This window comes from Octopus sinensis, linkage group LG14 (genome assembly GCF_006345805.1).
Source record: "Octopus sinensis linkage group LG14, ASM634580v1, whole genome shotgun sequence".
In the NCBI taxonomy this organism is placed as follows: domain Eukaryota; kingdom Metazoa; phylum Mollusca; class Cephalopoda; order Octopoda; family Octopodidae; genus Octopus; species Octopus sinensis.
The window spans coordinates 45157737-45178462 of NC_043010.1; the positions used below are offsets into that span (position 1 = coordinate 45157737).

A 20726-nucleotide genomic window follows, 5' to 3' on the forward strand; every position below is an offset into this window, starting at 1 on the left:
TAGTCAAGTAAATCAACCCCAGGACTTATTCTTTGTAAGCCTAGTACTTATTCTATCAGTCTCTTTTGCTGAACTGCTAAGTTACAGGGACGTAAACACACCACCATTGGTTGTCAAGCAATGGTGGGGGGGGGGACAAACACAGACACACAAACTTATACACACACACACATATATATATACATATATAGGACGGGCTTCTTCCTGTTTCCGTCTACCAGATCCACTCACAAGGCTTTGGTCGGCCCGAGGTTATAGTAGAAGACACTTGCCCAAGGTGCCACGCAGTGGGAATGAACTCGGAATCATGTGGTTGGTAAGCAAACTACATACCACACAGCCATATATATATATATATATAATATATATATATATATATATATGTATATATAAAGGAATACAAAAAAATGGGACAAGAACGCAAAACATTCAGACAGATGATACAAAAAGGGTCACCAAAACATCCAGACAGATGATAGGCACATGTGTAGGTGTGTAGTAAGAGGTTTGCTTCCCAACCACATGATTCTGGGTTCATTTCCACTGCATGATGCCTTGGACAAGTGTCTTCTACTATAACCTCAGATCAGCCAAAGGCTTGTGGTTGGATTTGTTAGATGGTAGACAAGCTGAAAAGAAGGACGTTGTGTGTATATATATATATAATATATATATATATATATATATATATATATATATATATATATATTCACACACACACACACACATACCCATATACATACATCATATATGTGTGTGTGTGTGTCTGTCCTCCACTTCCACTTGATGACCAGTGTTGCTGAATTTATGTCTCTGAAACTTAGTGGTTCAGCAAAAGTACAAGGCTTTAAGAGAAAAACTAAGAACTGGGATTTATTTGTTCAACTAAAATCTTTCAAGTGGTGCCTCATTATGGCCACACTAATGATCGAAACAAGTAAGCAATTATATATATATTAATATAGAATTTACCATACAGTTAAGGTAGGATCAACAAAAATGTACTCCATCCAGTGAGAAATAAATATTATTTGATGTACATTGTATTAAAACAAGAGTGACTAATCGTTTCTTGCCATTGAAACATGTGGTAGGTAGATTTTTATAACATGCTTTGTGTCTACTATGCAGATTTTAACATAATGTACATTAAATGTTATATATATCTATCTTTATGTGTGCGTGTGTATATATGAACCAATATATAAATTATTATTTCAGGCATATCCAGACGCTAGTGCTGATAATTACACCAATTCAGTAAGTAATATTTATGTCTGTTTATTTACTAAATCTTCCTAATGTCAACTGAATAATTATAGAGATACTAAAATGATGTTGCCTGAGTTTGCAACCTTTCAAATTGAGAGTAAGTTATGTGGTAAGTTTGGAGTTAAGTAATATATATATATGTATATATAGTAAGAAAAGGGGAGAAGGAGAATTTTGATTATTCCAAATGGTGAGTTGTAATGCAAAATATATATATATCTTGGGCAAGTGTCTTCTGCTATAGCCCCAGGCCGACCAAAGCCTTGTGAGGAGTGGATTTGGTAGACAGAAACTGAAAGAAGCCTGTCGTATATATGTATATATATATATTTATATGTATGTATGTATGTGTGTGTGTTTGTGTGTCTGTGTTTGTCCCCCTAGCTTTGCTTGACAACCGATGCTGGTGTGTTTATGTCCCCGTCACTTAGCGGTTCGGCAAAAAAAGAGACCGATAGAATAAGTACTGGGCTTACAAAGAATAAGTCCCGGGGTCGATTTGCCCGACTAAAGGCGGTGCTCCAGCATGGCCACGATCAAATGACTGAAACAAGTAAGAGTAAGAGTAAAGAGTAGAGTATATATAAGGCATGATGTGTGTGTGTACGTGAATGTAAATTATGCACATCCACAAATTAGCATGCATGTCGCTCCAATTTTAGGAGGACGTTCGTCACGACCCTAGCTGTATTTTCGTCAAATTATTTTCCCCCGAGGCACCATAACTTAACAATTTTCACAGCGGAGAAATCCACCATTGTTTATACAAACATGAGTTAAGTCCCCTTCTTAAGAGAGGGGAGAGAGAGAGAGAGAGATAACAGATTTTTCAAAATTTCATCTTTTTACTGAGTGATTGACAGGCAAAAACAGACAGACAGATGTTGTTATGTATGTATGGCTTCAGTCACACACACACACGAACATGTATGTGTACAAAACACATGTATGCAATGTGTGTGTTGCCTTTATATATATATATATACTTGACTGAAGATTCAAGGTTTCGAATGTCCCGTCCGTGTTTTTTGTATCGTCTTCTCAATGTTTCATGTTCTTTGTCCCAGTTTGTTTTTTTTTACATTTACACACATATATATATATATATATATATATATACACACACACAATATAAATGATATTCTCCGTTTCTCCACAACTAATTTCCAAATTAGCTGAATCCGTTGCTCTACTCATAGCAGTATATAGCTGGTTGTGCGTGAACATGGGAGAGAGTAGAGGTTACCAGGGCAAAAGACCTACGTGTTGACTATAGACACGTTCCTTCGCAAACGATCTGCTATTATTTTGTAAACGATGTTTCGAAGCTGTTCATGTTTTCGAAAGGAGAGATCTGACTCTCATATCTCTGTGGGAGAAGGTAGCCCCCCTCTATTCTACTTACAAAACTTACGTCTGGGTGTTTACAAATTTGCATTTTGTAAATAATGTTTCGAAACTGTCCATGTTTTCAAAAGGAGATCTGACTCTTTTCAACCATAACGTCTACCAATTTTGATGTATTTTGTTCAAACTTGATGCCAGCATAACTTAGGACTCATGGGTACTTTGAATTCTTTAAGTTCTCCAAAAACGCAAAAAAAAAAAAACAATTGATGAGTGGAAAAAATCGATAAACCGATTCCTTATCGGATTTCCCAATCAAATCGTCTGCAGAATTTCAGCCAAAAGTTTACCAATTTCAGCGGATTTCACTCAAATTTGACGTCGATGTTACTTAGTTTCCTTTGAAATAAAGAGCTTGATTAGCTTAATAATCCTAACTTAATCCCGAGCAATGCCGGGCTATACAGCTAGTATATATATATATATATATATGAAATAAAAGAAAGAACATGCACACAGTTTACATAGTTTTAATATATTTATGAAAGCAAGAGTATTGTGTTTGTCGGCTGGTTTTGCTTTCGCATAGAAATTCATCATCATCGTTTAACGTCCGCTTTCCATGCTAGCATGGGTTGGACGGTTCAACTGGGGTCTGGCAAGCCGGAAGGCTACACCAGGCCAGTCAGATCTGGCAGTGTTTCTACAGCTGGATGCCCTTCCTAACGCCAACCACTCCGAGAGTGTAGTGGGTGATTTTATGTGCCACCGACACAGGTGCCAGACGTGGCCGTCTACCAGCCTCGTCTGGCACCTGTGTCGGTGGCACATAATAATTTCGTATCTTCTTTAAGAAGGTTTTAGTTCATGTTGTTTATGGAAGTTTATGAATGAAATGATTAGTGTCTGATGGAAATACCCAGGACCTCCGTTTTCAAGACCTCAGAACAACACTTATTGAGAGACAATATCCACCTGCACTAACAGACGATGGAATTAAGCATGCCAAGAAATTAGGCATTAAAATATCATATCACATCCCAGAACACTACCGTATGTATCAACTCACAACCCTAGAAACATTGAGGCATACAACACTCATATACAAAATCAACCTATGCTCATTAGGGATCCAAAAATGAACAACACTCTGGAAACAAATTTATGAAATGTATAAAGCAACACAAATTGCTGAAAAGAATTCTGACAGCGAGGCTTTACAAAACAACCATGAAACCAATGGTTAAAGAATGTGGACGCCCAAACTGTTGGACCTGTTGCAAGGCTCAGAATTCCTACTCAAACAAGGAGAGAGTTTCACAATTAAAACCAACTTCATTTGTGCTTCCAAGAATCTATTCTAGTCTATTCACCAATTACCTCCCCTTAGATTTTTCTACCTGTTGATTCATTTCATTCACAAACTCCCATAAACAACTAAAATATTGTTATGAAAATACAAAACTATTATGATAATTTCAATGTCATGATTAGCGAAAGCAAAATCAGTCAACAAACACGATAGTCTTTCTTTCATAAAATATATTAAAATTATATGGACTGTGTGCATTTTCCTTCTTTTATTTTATGTATGTTTTTTGCTTTATATATATATATATATATCATCATCATCGTCCATTTTCCATGCTAGCATTGGTTGACGGTTCGACTGGGGTCTGGAAAGCCAGGAGGCTGCACCAGGCTCCAGTCTAATCTGGTAGTGTTTCTACAGCTGGATGCCCTTCCTAACGCCAACCACTCCGTGAGTGTAGTGGGTGCTTTTTACATGTCACCGGCACGGAAGCCAGTCCAGGCAGCGTTGGTATCAGCCACGTTCAGATGGTGCTTTTTTACGTGCCACTGGCACAGGTATCACAACTACAATTTCCATTTGATTTTCATTTTAATGTTGATGTACTTGACTCAATAGGTCTCCTCAAGCACAGCAGGTCGCCCTATGATCCAAGGTAGTTTTGAATGGGCTGGGGCTGGTTATGCGAAACTGGTGTAGGATACGGCCATGAACTCACTTTATTTGCTAGATCTTTGCAGTCACAGCATATCTCTAGAGGTCTCGATCTTCCATTATTGCCTTTGTCAGGCCCAACATTTGAAGGCCATGCTTCACCACCTCATCTGTCGGTTGAATAAAGTGTCATCAAAGCAGATGTTCATTGGTAATTATTTTGTAACACTTGTGCGTATTCATCAGCTTTGTTTTTGCTGATAAGAATTATCAACAACTTTCCTGTGATCGAGATTTGAGAAGACATACAGAAGTATGCTAAATATTGGACATAATCTCTTGTGGGCAAGAAATGTAAAATAAAGTTTATTAAAAACAATAGAAACTCTTCATAATTTAATAGCTTTCAATGTGATAGCTGTTAAATAGAAATTATTTTTATTTAATGAAAATTTAATAAAATCTAACCATAAGTAATTGAAATTATGCTAAATACTACTAAATTGAAAACCTTTTTCCCCTGGCCATATCGATAATTCTGGAGACTTTTGGGTACGAATTTTACATGAGTAGAAGCATTTTTTGATCATTTTTATCCTGAAAATCACCTGCATAAATTACACAGGTGTGTAAATTACATGGGTTTTTATGGTGTATATATGTATATATATATATATATATATATATATATATATATATATATATATATATATATATATATATATCATTATCATCATCGTCATTCGTCTGTTTTCCATGCTAGTATGGGTTGGATGATTCGACTAGGGTCTGGGAAACCACGAGGCTACACTGAGCTCCTGTCTGATCCAGCAGTGTTTCTACAGCTGGATGCCCTTCCTAATGCCAACCACTCCGTGAGTGTAGTGGGTGCTTTTTACATGCCACCGGCACAGATGCCAGTCAAGGCAGTGCTGGCATTGGCCATGTTCGGATGGTGCATTTTACATGCCATCACAACTACAATTTCCATTTGATTTTTATTTTATGTTGATGTACTTGACTCAATAGGCCTCCTCAAGCACTGCAGGTTGCCCTACAATCCAAGGTAAGCACAGCAGGCCTGTTTCTTTGCTCCAATGGCTTTGTCTACCGTATTATTCCACCACCACGTAACTCTAGGTCTGGAAGGGATTTTGCACCATTCGCAGACTTGGTCTGTGGCACTCAGCAAGCTGTCCTGTAGGAATTTCCAGCTACCTTCTATGTCCGATGTCTGTAGCTCTTCCTCCCTCTCCTCAAATTTCTTGATGAGGATGTCCCTAAATCTCTGTCCATATGAAGGGTTCTTTAGCTACCAAATCCTTCTTTTTTGGATTGGTCCACTCTTGGTATCCTTCTGGCCTCGAGCCTAAAGTCACTAATGACTAGCCTATGCTGGAGGGTACATTCTTCAAGTGTCTTTGTATTTAAGAGCAACCCTGCGTCCCTTGTCTGGTGAGGATGAAATCAATGTGGCTTGCAGAGTCCCCTGATTGATAGGTTATAAGGTGGTTTTCTGGCTTCCTGAAGTTAGGTTACATGCATCTCAGAACTCCAGTAGCCTGGTTCCCTCATCATTTCGGGTGCCAATACCATAGCCACCGTGTACCCCAGTGAAGATACAAGATTCCTGCCCAACATGCCCATTAAAACTTAGGTAAATATGTTGTTTTTTTTTTTATCAAACACTAGTCTTGGAACTTTTTGATGCTCTCTCGTATACAACGGACATCTTTCAGTTTCCATCAACCAAATCTACTAGTATGTGAAGGGAGATAATCCTCAATGGATTTAGTATTGATTGTTTCCCTTGTTGTAAATTTAGTGTGGTAGAGTATTGAGGACTGTTGTTTGTCGTCATATTGTCTGAAATGTTTATTTAGTCTTTCCACAATGCTTCTAGATGTGTCACCTATGTATATCATGTTCTTGTCTTTACAAGAGCCCTCTATGCACCTTATGCTGTAGACTACATTTCTAGTTCTATAGTTAATGCCAGGGTTAATCTTACATACCATGCAGTTGTCATTGGTGCATATGGTATTCTCAAAGGGATACATTCTACATAGTTGTGATCTGATGGAACTCCCTGTCTTTTCAACGATCTTAATGTTGTGTTTGGTCTCCATCAGAGCTTTTCTACATCTACGGGCTAGTTCTCCATGGGCTGTGGCGTCTACAGACATCAGTCCCCGATATTTGTTGATCTTGTACCATGTGGTCACCATGTTTGCTTTGTCACGAACTCTTTGTGTCCTACTCCAGTTTTTGCTTCTATATCTAGGACAAGTACCATTGGTTTTATTACATATAATGCTATCTAACTTCTTTCTACCTTCCCTGTATACCCGAACCCTATCTTTCTGATCATATCCAGAGAATTGCATGCAGTGCATGAAGTTCTGTACATGTTTCTTTGTTTCATCTGGTTTGCATTGTGGGGACGTATTCAATATCCTAATTAAGTCTATCTGTATGTTGATTTTCATGCGTGACAAAGCTGAGTTTTTGTGAACAACATATTTAGAAGCTATGGGTTCCATGTAAAGGGAGTGGAGGAGCTAGTACTCTGTTATTCACAGTCTCTAACCAAAGTTCTGTATCTAGGACAGGAAGTCTATTGTTAGGGTGTCTAGTGGGGTAATCTATAATTACTTTGATACTTTGATGGATGGAATTAGCTACGTGCTGGATTTTTTTCCATTATGCTCCTCTCAGTTTCTACATTAGTCACTATATATATATATATATATAGATGAGTGTATTTTTCCTTTGTTAACAATTAACATGGAAACATGTGCCGGAAGTAAAAGTATTTAAATTATACCTGCTTTAAACTCCATTTATTTATTTTTATTTATATATATATATATATATATATACACATATATATATCATCATCATCATCATTTAGCATCTGCTTTCCATGCTAGCATGGGTTGGATGGTTCAACTGGGGTCTGGGAAGCCAGAAAGCTGCACCAGGCCCAGTCTGATCTGGCAATGTTTCTATGGCTGGATGCCCTTCCTAATGCCAACCACTCCGTGAGTGTAGTGGGTGCTTTAAGAAACATACATTTTCAGTATATAGTTCCTCTTAATACAAACAAGTTCAAGCGTAATATCCATATGAGGATTTTTTTTTTCTTTTCGTCAAAGTTGAAGTTAAAATTATACTTATATTTGTATTTATATCCATCGAGTTAATATAGTTGCGTAGAATAATTCAACAAAAATTTTTTTTCAAATAATAGAGCTTTTGATTATGTATGATAGATATGCTATATGTTATAGTAATATTTTAGAGTTTCAAAATTATTGGGGGTTAGGGAGCGATTATTTTAAATCATAAGTTATTTCTAATTGGCTTATACATTTGAATTTATACGCTTAAATTACTGTTAGATAATAGAAGGTCTGATTATTAAGTAAATAAATCCTGTTAGTCTCTTGTATTAACAATGTATATCTTTAAATTAACTTTTAGATATTAAAAGTAAACAAAGCGTTCCTACAATAATTAATACAATTGTAAGTTAAGACATCATCATCATCATCATCATCGTTTAATGTCCGTTCTCCATGCTAGCATGGGTTGGACGGTTCAACCAGGGATCTGGGAAGCCAGAAGGCTGCACCAGGCTCCGGTCTTATCTGGCAATGTTTCTACAGCTGGATGCCCTTCCTAACGCCAACCACTCCGTGAGTGTAGTGGGTGCTTTTTACGTGCCACCTGCACTGGTGCCAGGCGAGGCTGGCATCGGCCACGGTCGGATTGGTGCATTTTACGTGCCACCTGCACGGAAGCCAGTCGAGGCGGCACTGGCTTCGGCCACAATTCGGATGGTGCTTTTTACGTGCCACCGACACGGAAGCCAGTCGAGGTGGCGCTGGCATCGGCCACGATTCGGATAGTGCTTTTTACGTATCTCCAGTCCAGGGGTCCTGGCATCTTTACAAAAATAAACCATATAAAACTCCGACCATGTTTTATACAATCGTAATGTATACATACATCACATATAAACATATATCCGTTGAAATATACAGATCATCATCATTATCATCATCGTTTAGCGTCCGCTTTCCATGCTGGCATGGGTTGGACGGTTCAACTGGGGTCTGGGAAGCCAGAAGGCTGCACCAGGCCCAGTCTGATCTGGCAATGTTTCTACAGCTGGATGCCCTTCCTAACACCAACCACTCCAGACGAGGCTGGCAAACGGCCATGATGATCGGATGGTGCTTTTTACGTGCCACCAGCACGGAGTCCAGGCGAGGCTGGCAATGGCCAGATATATACGTATATACCCACACATGTATTTATATATTCTCACAGAACGTCACAATACATATATATACAGTCCTACCTGTGCTTTCACTACATGAATAGCTTATAAGCCCCATCCCCACAAAACATACTTAAGTATCATACACAAATTTCTCTCTCTCTCATTTTATCACATCTCCTTTTCTAATTTCCTCTATCTTCTTTCTATCGCTCCTCTCTTTATTTCTTGCACTATCTCTTCCATACCTGTTTATTTTTCACTCTCTGCTCACCTGACTGCAGACTCTTCTCTCTGGTCCACCTGCTTCAGCTCAGCCACTGCATTTTCCTTGCATGTCCTTATAAGAATGACAGAAAGTGTTTTGCCAGATCAGACTGGGCCTGGTGCAGCCTTCTGGCTTCCCAGACCCCAGTTGAACTGTCCAACCCATGCTAGCATGGAAAGCGAATGCTAAACGATGATGATGATGATAATGATGATAATGATAATCCTTTCTACCTTAGGCACAGGACCTGAATTTTGGCTGGAGGGGCTAGTTGATTACATCAACTCCAGTGTGCAACTGGCACTTATTTCATCGACCCCAGGGGATGAATGGTAAAGTCAACTACAGTGGAATTTGAACTCAGAAAGTAAAGACAGACAAAATATCATTAGGCATTTTGTCCAGATTGCTAATGATTCTGCCAGCTCAATGCCTAAATAATAATAATAATAGTAATAATAATCCTTTCTACTATAGGCACAAGATCTGAAATTTTATGGAGGCGAGTATAGTCAAATACATCAACCATTACATCAAAAGGATGAAAACTCGCTGCCTTAGTAGTAGTAGTAGTGGTGGTGGTGGTGGGCGGCGGTGGCGCAAAATAGTGACATGTAACTGGACCTTTCACATACACTTTCTCATTATATTATTTAATTTTGTCATCATTTTCAGACCAAGTTTTCGAACATGCTCATACAATATATTTATTATCATAAAAATTAGCTTGTTTTTTGAAACAAGCATAATGCCACATCAAATTACAGTGTTATTATAAAATGAAAACTTACTTTATATGATTGTCATAAATCTATTATTCTTGAAGAACAAGCTTAATTCCAGTCTAATATTTAATGATATAGAGAATATTTAGATGATGGAAACTAAGTTGGTTTGGAATCTGTGTATGTTAATCACTAAAGCAGCAAGAGATTAAAGATGTGTTGATTTTCCATATTAATGTTGGATTGTTGTTTTGGAAATTTTGGAGTGGATTTTTTTTACCAAAAGGTATCATTATCAATAAAATACAGTAAAATGGAATTCATTTCCAGTTAATTATATTGGGGTAGATAAGTATTTTCGTTAAGGATACAAAGCAATACTTGTGTGACTTGATGTTTTGAACTTTAGATAATTTTCTTGGATTTTTTATCTTCAAACAAGCATGTTTAAAATAAGGTCTCTATACCTAACTTAAGTCCAATTTGGAAGCTTCTGACATTATTGTGGTCTTGGTCGAAAACACGTTACTCTTTTTGCTTCACCCTATCAAATAGAAAATAGATATTGCTCTAAATTTGCCAGAAGATATTCTGGTTGTAAAATATCTGCTCCATCAATCAATGCAAATATGCAATACTTTTGAATCATCTGAGTTAATTTATCATCAGTTGGATGGATAGGGAACATGAACATGATTTTGTTTTCTTTTTAATTGGAAATTAAATATAATATTGATACAATTAATTATAATATTGATACAACAAAATTTATTTATTTCCAGAAAGATATAGAATACCAATGGGCCATGAAATGTCATGATAATGCAGATGTCCACTACAGTGTAAGTAATATTTAATTAGACATATAACAGAATATTGATAACTCCTACTGCTTGCTATGAAGTTGCAGTTTGGGATTGAAATCACAATCAGGCATTGTCTTCATATCCATCTTTTATGTACAGATTCATTGACAACATGACAACTGTTTTCCCTCCAATATCACGAAGATACACTGCATATCAAAAATCAGTTTTGCACTGCATGCTCCATTTACATAAATAACATACAATTGAAGTGTCTTCAAATGTTAGGTCTCACTATTTCTGATCTCTGGCTCTCACACACACTTACGCAACACACATAGGATCTCTTTGTACCTCATACGCTCTACCATCTGCTTTTCTGTTCTGTCAGTTATCGCTCCTTTCCTTGCACCACTTGTTATTGACCTCTACTCCACACATATTTATTTCTATCCATCACCCCTCTCTTCTCCTTTGCCACCCTTTCACCCCAATAATTTTTGTTTCTACCATCATACTTAAGCTCCCTTCACCCTTTCATCAGGTGTTTGCCATCATTTTCTCTTCTGTTCATCTTTTCCATTGTGTTACCTTGAGCAAACAAACTCGACATTGAGTGGTATGAATTCTCTAAACTTACAAAGTAACTTCATTAGTGCTGGTGTCACAATAAAATACACTCATTGTACTCTGTAAAGAGTACAGTAATAGGAAGTGCATCCAGCCATAGAAGCTAAGTCACAAATGAAACCTGCTGGTGAGACATGATCCTCTAACCCATGTAATTGCAAACAAGAACTGATTCAGACCTTTGTGACCCTATCCAACGATGTCAGTTTGCAAAATGGACATAAAATGATGATGATTTAAATGTTATACACACACACGTGTGTGTGTGTGTGTGTGTGTGTATCAGATTCTTCATTTTGAATCAGAAAATACATCAGTTCTGCTCAGTTGATGACTCTTTACAAAATTCATCTATGATCTGCTTTGTAAGAATATTACACATACAAACCTTTTTGACCATATTGAAATAAAGGTCATTTAAATTTAAAATAATTTATATTAAGTATAAGCAGGGATTCACAAACACAAATGATTTATGTTTCTTCTAACACTACAGCAACGACTTTGGCTCATCTGATTTAGTAAGATGTATGCTGCTACTTCCACCTAAACCCAACTAAATACCTATATCTCCTCCAAACAATCACTCATCCATAAAATTCTGCCATTAACTCTTTTTCCCAATAATTCCTCCTCATCACTGTAACTGTCTGACATTTTCTCCCTATTCGTGTTTCCCCTGCAGAAATCTAAATGGAACATCAAATGCATCAATCTCAGCTCCCTAAGGGAACTGACTAACTGATATTGATAAAGCAAAACAACAAATGCAAAAGATTAAGCTTACTCATACTTAAGAAGTGTAACAAGTAGTGTTGTTGTAGAAGTGGTTAAAACTTGTAGCATGGTTAAAAAGTTCATTCTTGCTTGATTATACTGTATGAAATTTGACAAATGTTTTCAACCATATCCTCATTGAGTGACATTGGGTGATCAGGACATCTGGCAGGCTTCAACACAGACTCTGTATTGAAGCCAGTCAGATAAATTATACCTGTAATTTTTAAAGGTCCAGCTTTGTCACACTGAGTCACCCTGATTCCATCTCAGGACTATGTTAAGGATACATGTGTCTGTAGAATGCTCAGCTGCTCTCATACTAACACAATGAACAAGCAGCTCAGTTAATTGAACAACTGATTATCGAAACTTATGGAGGTTCATTGTCATCATCATTTTAACCTACACATTTCCAAGCTCACTTAGGTTGAACAGAAGTCATTGCGGTCAGATGTCCTTCCTGTCACCAACTCTCACCTATTTCCAAGCAAGATACTATTTCCCAATAGTCATATATGTTTTTACAGTATACTGGAAATGAATTGCACTGCTTGAACGTCAATGACATTCATTCACTATTTCCATGCAGTGTCATGGCAAGGAGACCCAAAGCACACACACACACACTAGCTCAAAGTGCAACACAGTGAAACTGAACCTGGAACCATGTGGTTGGGAAGCATATAGCCATGCCTTCTTTTTTGTGGATCTACCTCTGAAAGCAGCTGAGTCTTTTAGCAGAATGTTTCTTCAGAACTCACTCATCTATGATGAGAATTATGAAACCAGTTATAGTGGAAATATATTTACCATAATCAATGCATTGTTAATGCTTTGTTTGCAAATGTTCTTATTATTGAAGCTGCTAATCAACCTGCATGTAAATGTTGTCACCAGTGCTGAGTGATGTTACATTTTACAGTATTACAGTTTGTGGAATTGGGTAATTTTGTCCACTGTAAGCTTTATGGTCTTTCCAGCAGCATGTGCTAAGCACTACCGTAGTACCTATTTGATGCTCATTTTGCAACTCCATTACTTGAAGATAATGATGAGTAGCACCTTGGGCAAATGTCTTTTTTTGTAATCTTAGGTTGATGAAAGCTTTGCAAATGAAAAATTTGGTGTGGAATCCCATTAGAGAGATGGTTTCTGTTCTTGGATGATAGATTTAACCTTTAGCATTTAAACTGGCCATATCTGGCCCAAATATTCTACATGTTTTACATTCCAATTGGCCATATATAGCTTTTCACACCTACCCTACAATTCTAAAATAAACAGTAACATCGTCAAAACCTCAAAGCTATAAGAGAATTTTTAATTAATTCAAAACACTTTGAATAAAAATATATTTAACAAATATATCTGTTGCTTATTTACCCACATTATTTTGAATTAATCATGCATTATCTTCTAGATTTGATATTTCAATGATGTATTTCTTTATCTTGAAAATGATGTAGGGTAGATGTGGCCAGATCTGGCCAGTATGAACATAAAACTAGTAGAATATTTGGGCCAGAAACAGCCAGTTTAAATACTAATGGATTAATCCATTGTCTGGTTTAGCATTTGGGTTCCTATAGCAAAGTCCACTCTGTTGCAAGCATTCAGATGAGATCTCTGATTTTGGATTACTTCCTGTTTTTCTCTAAGAAGCATGAATGCTGTCTTAGCTCCTCTGAAGAAACCTTAATTGTTTTTTTAGATGCTTCTCCATTTCCAATTTGCTGAAATGTTGGAGCTACTGAGTTTTGGATTATCTCTTCTATTTTTGTTACATCATTGTTATAAAGAGCATTTCAGTTGATGGGAACTAATGTGATAGACAGTTACTTAGTTCATTACAAAACTGCAGGTGAAAATATTGTTAGCTTCATTTGACCATGCTTCCCATCAACTACAAAAAATGTTGATAAAAAAAAAACTATGTATTATCGCTATTTTATTTTTTAATGTCTTTCTTTTGTTTTACAGCTTATTTCTTCTTTAGAACCTGCTTACCTCCATCTCTCAGCTTTTGATGAAGAAATATACAAACATTTTAAAAGTTCATTTCCAGATTTAATCATTGATATCTTAAATGAAGATGAGCTTAAGTCAGAAAGTAGCAAAAAAGTGAGTTTGTTTCTTTGGTGTTATTTTACAACAGCCCTTTTTTTTTCATGTTTAAATTTATGTCTTATTTCTCTTACTACAGAACTTTTTTTATTGAGGAAAAGATGTAACTAATTTAGCTTTAGTATTTTACTGATATTTATTTTAGCAATCCCAATGAAATGAAAGCTAATCAGTTTTAGCTGGATTTGAACTCAGAACCATGTGATAGCAAAAGCATCTTGCCTGTTTCTGTACCATCTGTGCCTGCACTTTAGTGCAATATTCTAGAATGTTATTAAATTTCTTTGTACTGGACTGGTTGCTTTGATTTCTACTTCAGTATGTAACAGTTCTACCAAGGTCTTTACTTCTATATTCTATTGAGGTGGTCAGGAAAATTACTGGAACTTAATACCACAGCTGGCTTAGTTGATAGTATTCCATCTCTGTTGTATTCATAGCTAGAACACTTTATGGTTTACTTCAATGTTTTAATTCAGCAAAGGGCCATGTGCAACTGATTATTGCAAGTTATAAAAAATAAACCTTGTATTTCAATATTTGTGAGATACCCATTCAGGCAGGTAAGAAGAATATTTGCCAGAACCTTGCCAGCAGCTGATAGTAGAGCAATACCTCTATAGTTACCACACATTATTCTGGCTCCTTTTCCTTTATAGAGAGGAAGAATAATTGCACCCTTCCAGTCCTTAGGCATTGCACCATCCCTCCAGACTACACTAATAAGTTCATGAAGGGACTGTATGATGTAATCATCACCAAATTGCAAGACCTCAGCACAAATTCCATCCCTTCCAAGTGCCCTACCAAGATTCAATTTGTTTATTGCTATCATTACCTCATCTATTGAGGGCTTGGAATTTAAGGAGCCAATGATAGCTTTTTGTTGCATAGTATCAATCGCTGTTTCATCCACAACTGACTCATAGTTCAGAGAAGTGGTCAATCCAGCAACCTGTGATTTCTGTTGATTTAGTAAATGGAGAAGAAGACACCTTGGAAAGCAAAGGAGCTGATGCAGAGCTCTTAGGCCCATAAACTTGTTTCATAAGATGGTAAAGCTTCTTGCTGTCATTTGCATCAGCAGCAACCTGAACATCACGAGCTAGATCCTCCCACCAAGTGTTCTGCATCTTCCTGAGAGATCACTGTTGTAGTGATTTTACACTGCTACAGTGGGCAAGTGCTAGATTTTGCTGCATAGCTGAAAGTCCTCTGTGCTGCAATACATTGTGTGCATGGCACTTTACAATCAATAGTTGCTGAGCTTCAGCATCATTTTCATCAAACCAGTCTCTGTGTCTGACAGTAGCATAATCCCAGTGTTTCAGCAGCGCATTGAAGAACCTGGTCTCGAAAATCTTCCCATACTGTACTATTTCAATGCTGGACAAGCGAGTCTGAAGCTCTTTCCTCAACACAACATCATATATCTTGTGGACATTCAGACACTGAGGAATGCCAACTAGCCCTCTTCTCTCTTTCACTCTAATCATCATCCGGAACTTTGCTTGCACCAGACTGTGGTCTGTCCAGTATTCCGATCCATGAATGAATTTGACATTACAAATATCATAGATGTCATGCTTGTGGATGATGACATAATCCAGCAAGTGCCAAACTTTAGACCTTGGATACAGACACTTTGTGCATAAAATGAGTCCTTGCAATGTAAAGTCCTTGTTCATCGCAAAGCTCCAGCAGCATGAGACCATTGCTATTCATTTTCCCTACACCAAAACGTCTTAGAGAGTTCCATGTTTGCCACTCTGTTCCAACCTTGGCATTGAAATCTCCCAGTAGAATGACTTTATCAAAATTGCAGATTTTCCTAAGTATGGCTTTCAACTGAGTATAAAAATAGTTTTATCTTCATCACAACTAGTCAAGTAGGTGCATAGGCACTTATTAGAGTTGCAAACCGCCCATCTTTCAGGTGCAATTGTAGAGTCATTAGGCGTTCATTTATAGGAACAGTAAGTTCCTCCAACTTCTTAAGGATAGCAGATTGAACTACGAAGACAACACCAGCCTCTCTGCGTTCCTCCTTCAGCCTTCCCTTCCAGAAAAGGTGTATCCACTTCCTACTTCCTCAAGCTGACCATCACCTTCTATACGAGACTCTGAAAGTACAGCTATATCAATGTTATAGTGGTTCCACTCACGAGCAACAAGTGCAGTGTGTCTTTCAGGCCTACAATCATTCGTGTTATCCAACAGTACACATATTCCATCCAGATATTGTAGAAAAAGGTCTCTTTGTTTCTTGAGCGCAGGATGGACATCCATCAGTCGTGTTAAACTGACCAGATATAGAAAGACAGGCAATTTTTGGTTCACCATTTCTAGAACCTCCCAACCTCCAGGTGAGCAGTGCCCCCTCTAAATGGAGCTGCTCAGACACCCATGCAGCAACTGAATCCTATCACTGTCTTGGGCAACAAGGGGATGACTTTATATCTAGCATGGGCCGCCTATGTGCAGGTTACTGACTACATGCTTCCAACCCATCAGGTCTGCATGCTTCACCACCTTCCCATTGCCACAGGACATCCAAATAAAAATAGAATAAATATATACTAAAAATAATGATACATATATACTGAAAATAAAATAAATATATATAAGTTAAAAAAAAAGCACATATCGAGTGGAGGTCAGCAATACCTATGTTTTAGGTCCAATAAGGCTTGCCCAACAGCTCATAGACCCTCTCCACTCTATTGACATTATCCAGAGACAAGCCAGAGCAAGATTTCTGGTACCAATATGAGTCGTAGGCTCAGGGATGTGGGAGCGCCATGATCTCTAGCACAAACCAAAGATCCACAAAATGTCCAATGCCATTCCCTGCATATCTGGTTTTATATCAAAGTGACCTTCTCCTAGAGACATGCTTCAACAGAAGCTGAGGGGTGCCTCACTCCCAGTAGTCTTCTAGCATGCTGGATACCATCCTGGAATTTTTGTGTACTCATGCTATTGCTAGATAGCTGTTGAGCCTGCACTAGGTTCATCTGACTTTTCCACAGGTTTTTAATCCTCCTGAATTTCTAGCAACCCTCCTCACCAGGGTAGTCTGTTGAGGTGCTGGTTTAGTCGCCAACAACGCGACCATGCAACATCTACTGGACTCCATGTTACCAGTAGCATTTGTGAGAGCCTCATAAGTGACCTGACATATATATATATATGTACATATATATATATATATATATTATATATATATATATATATATATATATATATATATATATATATATATGTGTGTGTGTACATATATATATATGTATGTACATATATATAAGTATATATGTGTGTGTGTGTGCACACACACACACATCTATGCATATATATATATATGGTAGACAGATGTTAAATGATGATAATGATATACATATAGATATATGTGTGTTTATATATGATGGTCTCTCCTGTCAAAGGTGATGTGAGTGTTCAGCTTTTACCAAGCGACCTGCACATTAGCTCACTCTTTCCATCAAATTGACATTGCCTGAACAGGTATATGGTGTGCCATGCATTCGGTGTTCAAATGATTGCAGAGCAATGTGAGATGAAGCGTTTAGCTCAAGAACACCATGCACCCTTGGTCAAGGAATTGAAACCATGATCTCATCTATCATGCTAGGTATGTTAAGGTTGGGAAGGAAAACTTTGAAGACAGTTTAGATAAAATAGACTAAGATGGTTTATAGTATCTAGTTGCTTTACAGTTTCTTTATCATACTTCTCATCAAATCTTGTAATAATGAATACATTTACCAGATTTGCCTCTGCACATCATGCAGTAGATACCAGTAACATCCTTTATTAGGATATTATCTATTACACCTCTACTTTGCAAAGATCTTTTCAGTGAAGAGAACTCTACCTTACTTTAGTGTTCAGTTAGAACCTAACTGCTTACTTCACTATTGACTCTGAAAACTATTCTTTTTACCAATGTTATTCAGGTGCCACATTTGATCCAAATCATTTTTACTTCTAGTAACTTTTACAGTTCAGTAATTATACTTCTATACTCTGATGGTACAATACCATAAAGTCACAAAACCCATGTGCACACCGATTGCTTGTAGCATCAGATTGAAACTTTTCCCTAATACTGGTTATTTCAACTGTGAAGTGAATACTAATACTTACTTCCAGGTGGGCATTTAAGGTAAACAAAATGCATTAACTTAAAATATAATGATGCTACTGTGATAGGAATTCTAGTAAAATGTATTAATATTTAGACTGTGCTTTTTAAAGCTGTTTTTATTCTATTAGAGTGTCATTTCTGTTTTAATGCTTTTCTTATGTCTCTGTGAATTCCACTGTAACAAAATTATGAACTTTTTGCAGAAATGGCGAGAATTTTGTGAAGAATACAAAGTGGATGTAGAACAATATAATTTTGGTACACTTCTTCGCTTAGATTCTTCCAAAGACTATAACCCAAACAACACAACAATTGGTAAGTTTATGATGTAAACTTTCTTAATGAAACTAACTTTTTTTTTTCAATCTCAATCTATTGCAAACAGTTTCAGTATGACACCTTGCACTACTTGGTCCAAGGAATGAGATCATAGCATTTCCAGTGTTCTATTTATCTTTAAATAAAATATTTCACTTTGATCTACTTTGTTGAAGTAAGCTACATAACTCTTTAATTCCATTGATTTATTTCCCCTTGCAACCCAGTACTCTTGTATTACAAAATATGTTGTTTACCTTCTGTACTTATGATGATGATGATGATGATCTATATAAAATTGATCCTAGATTTAATAATCAACTAAGTGGTTAAAATGAGCCAACAGTGGCAGGATAGCAACTGGGAACTTCAGTTTTATGTGCATAACATTGGTATGGTGTTTTTGCAAAATGTCACTCTGATGAAGATGCCTCGCTTATTGGTTAAGGGATTTGGCTCATGAGTTTGATTCCTGGTGATGCATTATGTTCTTTATATCACATTACTCCAATCCATTCACCTGGCAAAGGTGAGTAATATTTGTATTTCAAAGAGCCAGCCTTGTCATATTCTGTGTCACACCGAATCTAACTGGGGACTACATTAAGGGTACACATGTCAGTGGAGTGCTCATCCACTTGCATGTTAATTTCATGAGTATGCTTTTCCAGTGATCTGATCAGCGGGAACACTCGTAACCGACAGAGTATCAGTTTACATTAATGACATTTGCATCACCCAGAACTTGTTTCCTAAAGTATTTGCAATGAAATTAGTCAACTTGTAATAACTAGAGAAGAACAATTCAATTTCTCGTTGCATTTTCATTATTACAAAGGCATTTTCAAGCTGCTAATTCAAGAGCAAAGAATTGATCGAAACATAGAGACCGTTCTTACCATTTCCAAATAAAGTTAACTTAGCAGTTACAGGAAACTACAGAGGCGTCGTATTGACAACAGTGGCAACAAAATTTTACGACTAAATACTCCTGAATCAAATAAATCCCATATTGAGCTGCTTCTACATGAACAACAAAATGTATTTCAGGGAAGTAGAATGGCAACAGCACAGATACCAGCACTAAAGCTTCTCATCAAAGGTATCAAATCAAAACAGCTTTCAGCAGTACTGACATTCACAGATTTCTGAAAGGCTTTTAACTTGATCCATAGAGGTAAGCTAATGGATGTCCTGTTTGCTTACAGAACCTCCTGTAAAATGGGCTTGGCTATTGAAGTGCTCTACAAAGGCCTCTGTGGAGATACTGTTTCCTGGTGCCAACATTGATTCCTTTTGAAATTCTGGCAGGAATGCTTCAAGGCAACACCCTTTGTTGTTAATTATTGGTTTCTTTTGAATTGTTGTCATGATGTATATGTCTTCATGCCTTTCCTGAGGCATTACCAGCATTAGTGAAGTAACTTTTTCAGGAGTTCTTATTTGCTCTGAGGTTCTCAAGTTGTACTATTGCCTTAATTATTCCAAACAGCTTTTTCTCTCTACCTTTTTCTCATTGATAAAATGTCTATTTCATTTCTTTTCAGTGCCTCGGATTCAATTTCTTGCTATAGAGATTGCTCGCAATCGAGAAGGCTATAACGATGGACTGCGTGCTAAGCGTGTAGAACAGCATAAAGCTATGCAATCGTAGCATTGTGCTTTAGCTTTCATTATCATGAAAACTTGCATATTGAGTAATTTACATCATACATGAAAATATACAAGACTTTTCCCCTAACAACAAATGCATGCATTCATCATTTCAAGTTCAACCTGACTGCTGTATGTTTAAATAGTTACTTCAATCTCTTTCTAAATTAAACCTGAAATATTTCACCACATATTTTGTTTGTGTCAGTATTGTTTTTCTTTACTTCCTTTGTAAATTTAAGCCTTTAGTATTCAGATTACTCTGTCAGATGTAATGCTTATTCATTCACATTATTTTGAATTAATCATGAATTATCTCATAGCTTTGAGATTATGATGATGTGATTGTTTAGTTTTAGAATGACATTGTAAGGTAGGTATGAG

The 20726-nt window shown here is 36.9% G+C and overlaps 1 protein-coding gene across 1 annotated transcript; it reads left to right on the forward strand.

Moving 5' to 3' along the window:
• The first annotated feature begins 1069 nt into the window (after positions 1 to 1069).
• On the forward strand, positions 1070 to 20535 carry LOC115219500 (protein PBDC1). Its single transcript, XM_036508976.1, has 6 exons — positions 1070 to 1090; positions 1222 to 1260; positions 10649 to 10708; positions 14063 to 14203; positions 18575 to 18686; positions 20237 to 20535. Exons 3-6 carry the CDS (start codon positions 10673 to 10675, stop codon positions 20341 to 20343), a joined length of 396 nt encoding a protein of 131 aa, XP_036364869.1. The 5' UTR covers positions 1070 to 1090; positions 1222 to 1260; positions 10649 to 10672; the 3' UTR covers positions 20344 to 20535.
• Positions 20536 to 20726: the final 191 nt, after the last annotated feature.

Bases quoted from the DNA above. Each gene is read 5' to 3' on its own strand.
- LOC115219500 (XM_036508976.1), top strand. From the start codon at position 10,673: ATGAAATGTCATGATAATGCAGATGTCCACTACAGT. The intron at 10,709-14,062 runs GTAAGTAATATT...TTTGTTTTACAG, and splicing joins ATGCAGATGTCCACTACAGT to CTTATTTCTTCTTTAGAACC. The intron at 14,204-18,574 runs GTGAGTTTGTTT...AACTTTTTGCAG, and splicing joins AGTCAGAAAGTAGCAAAAAA to AAATGGCGAGAATTTTGTGA.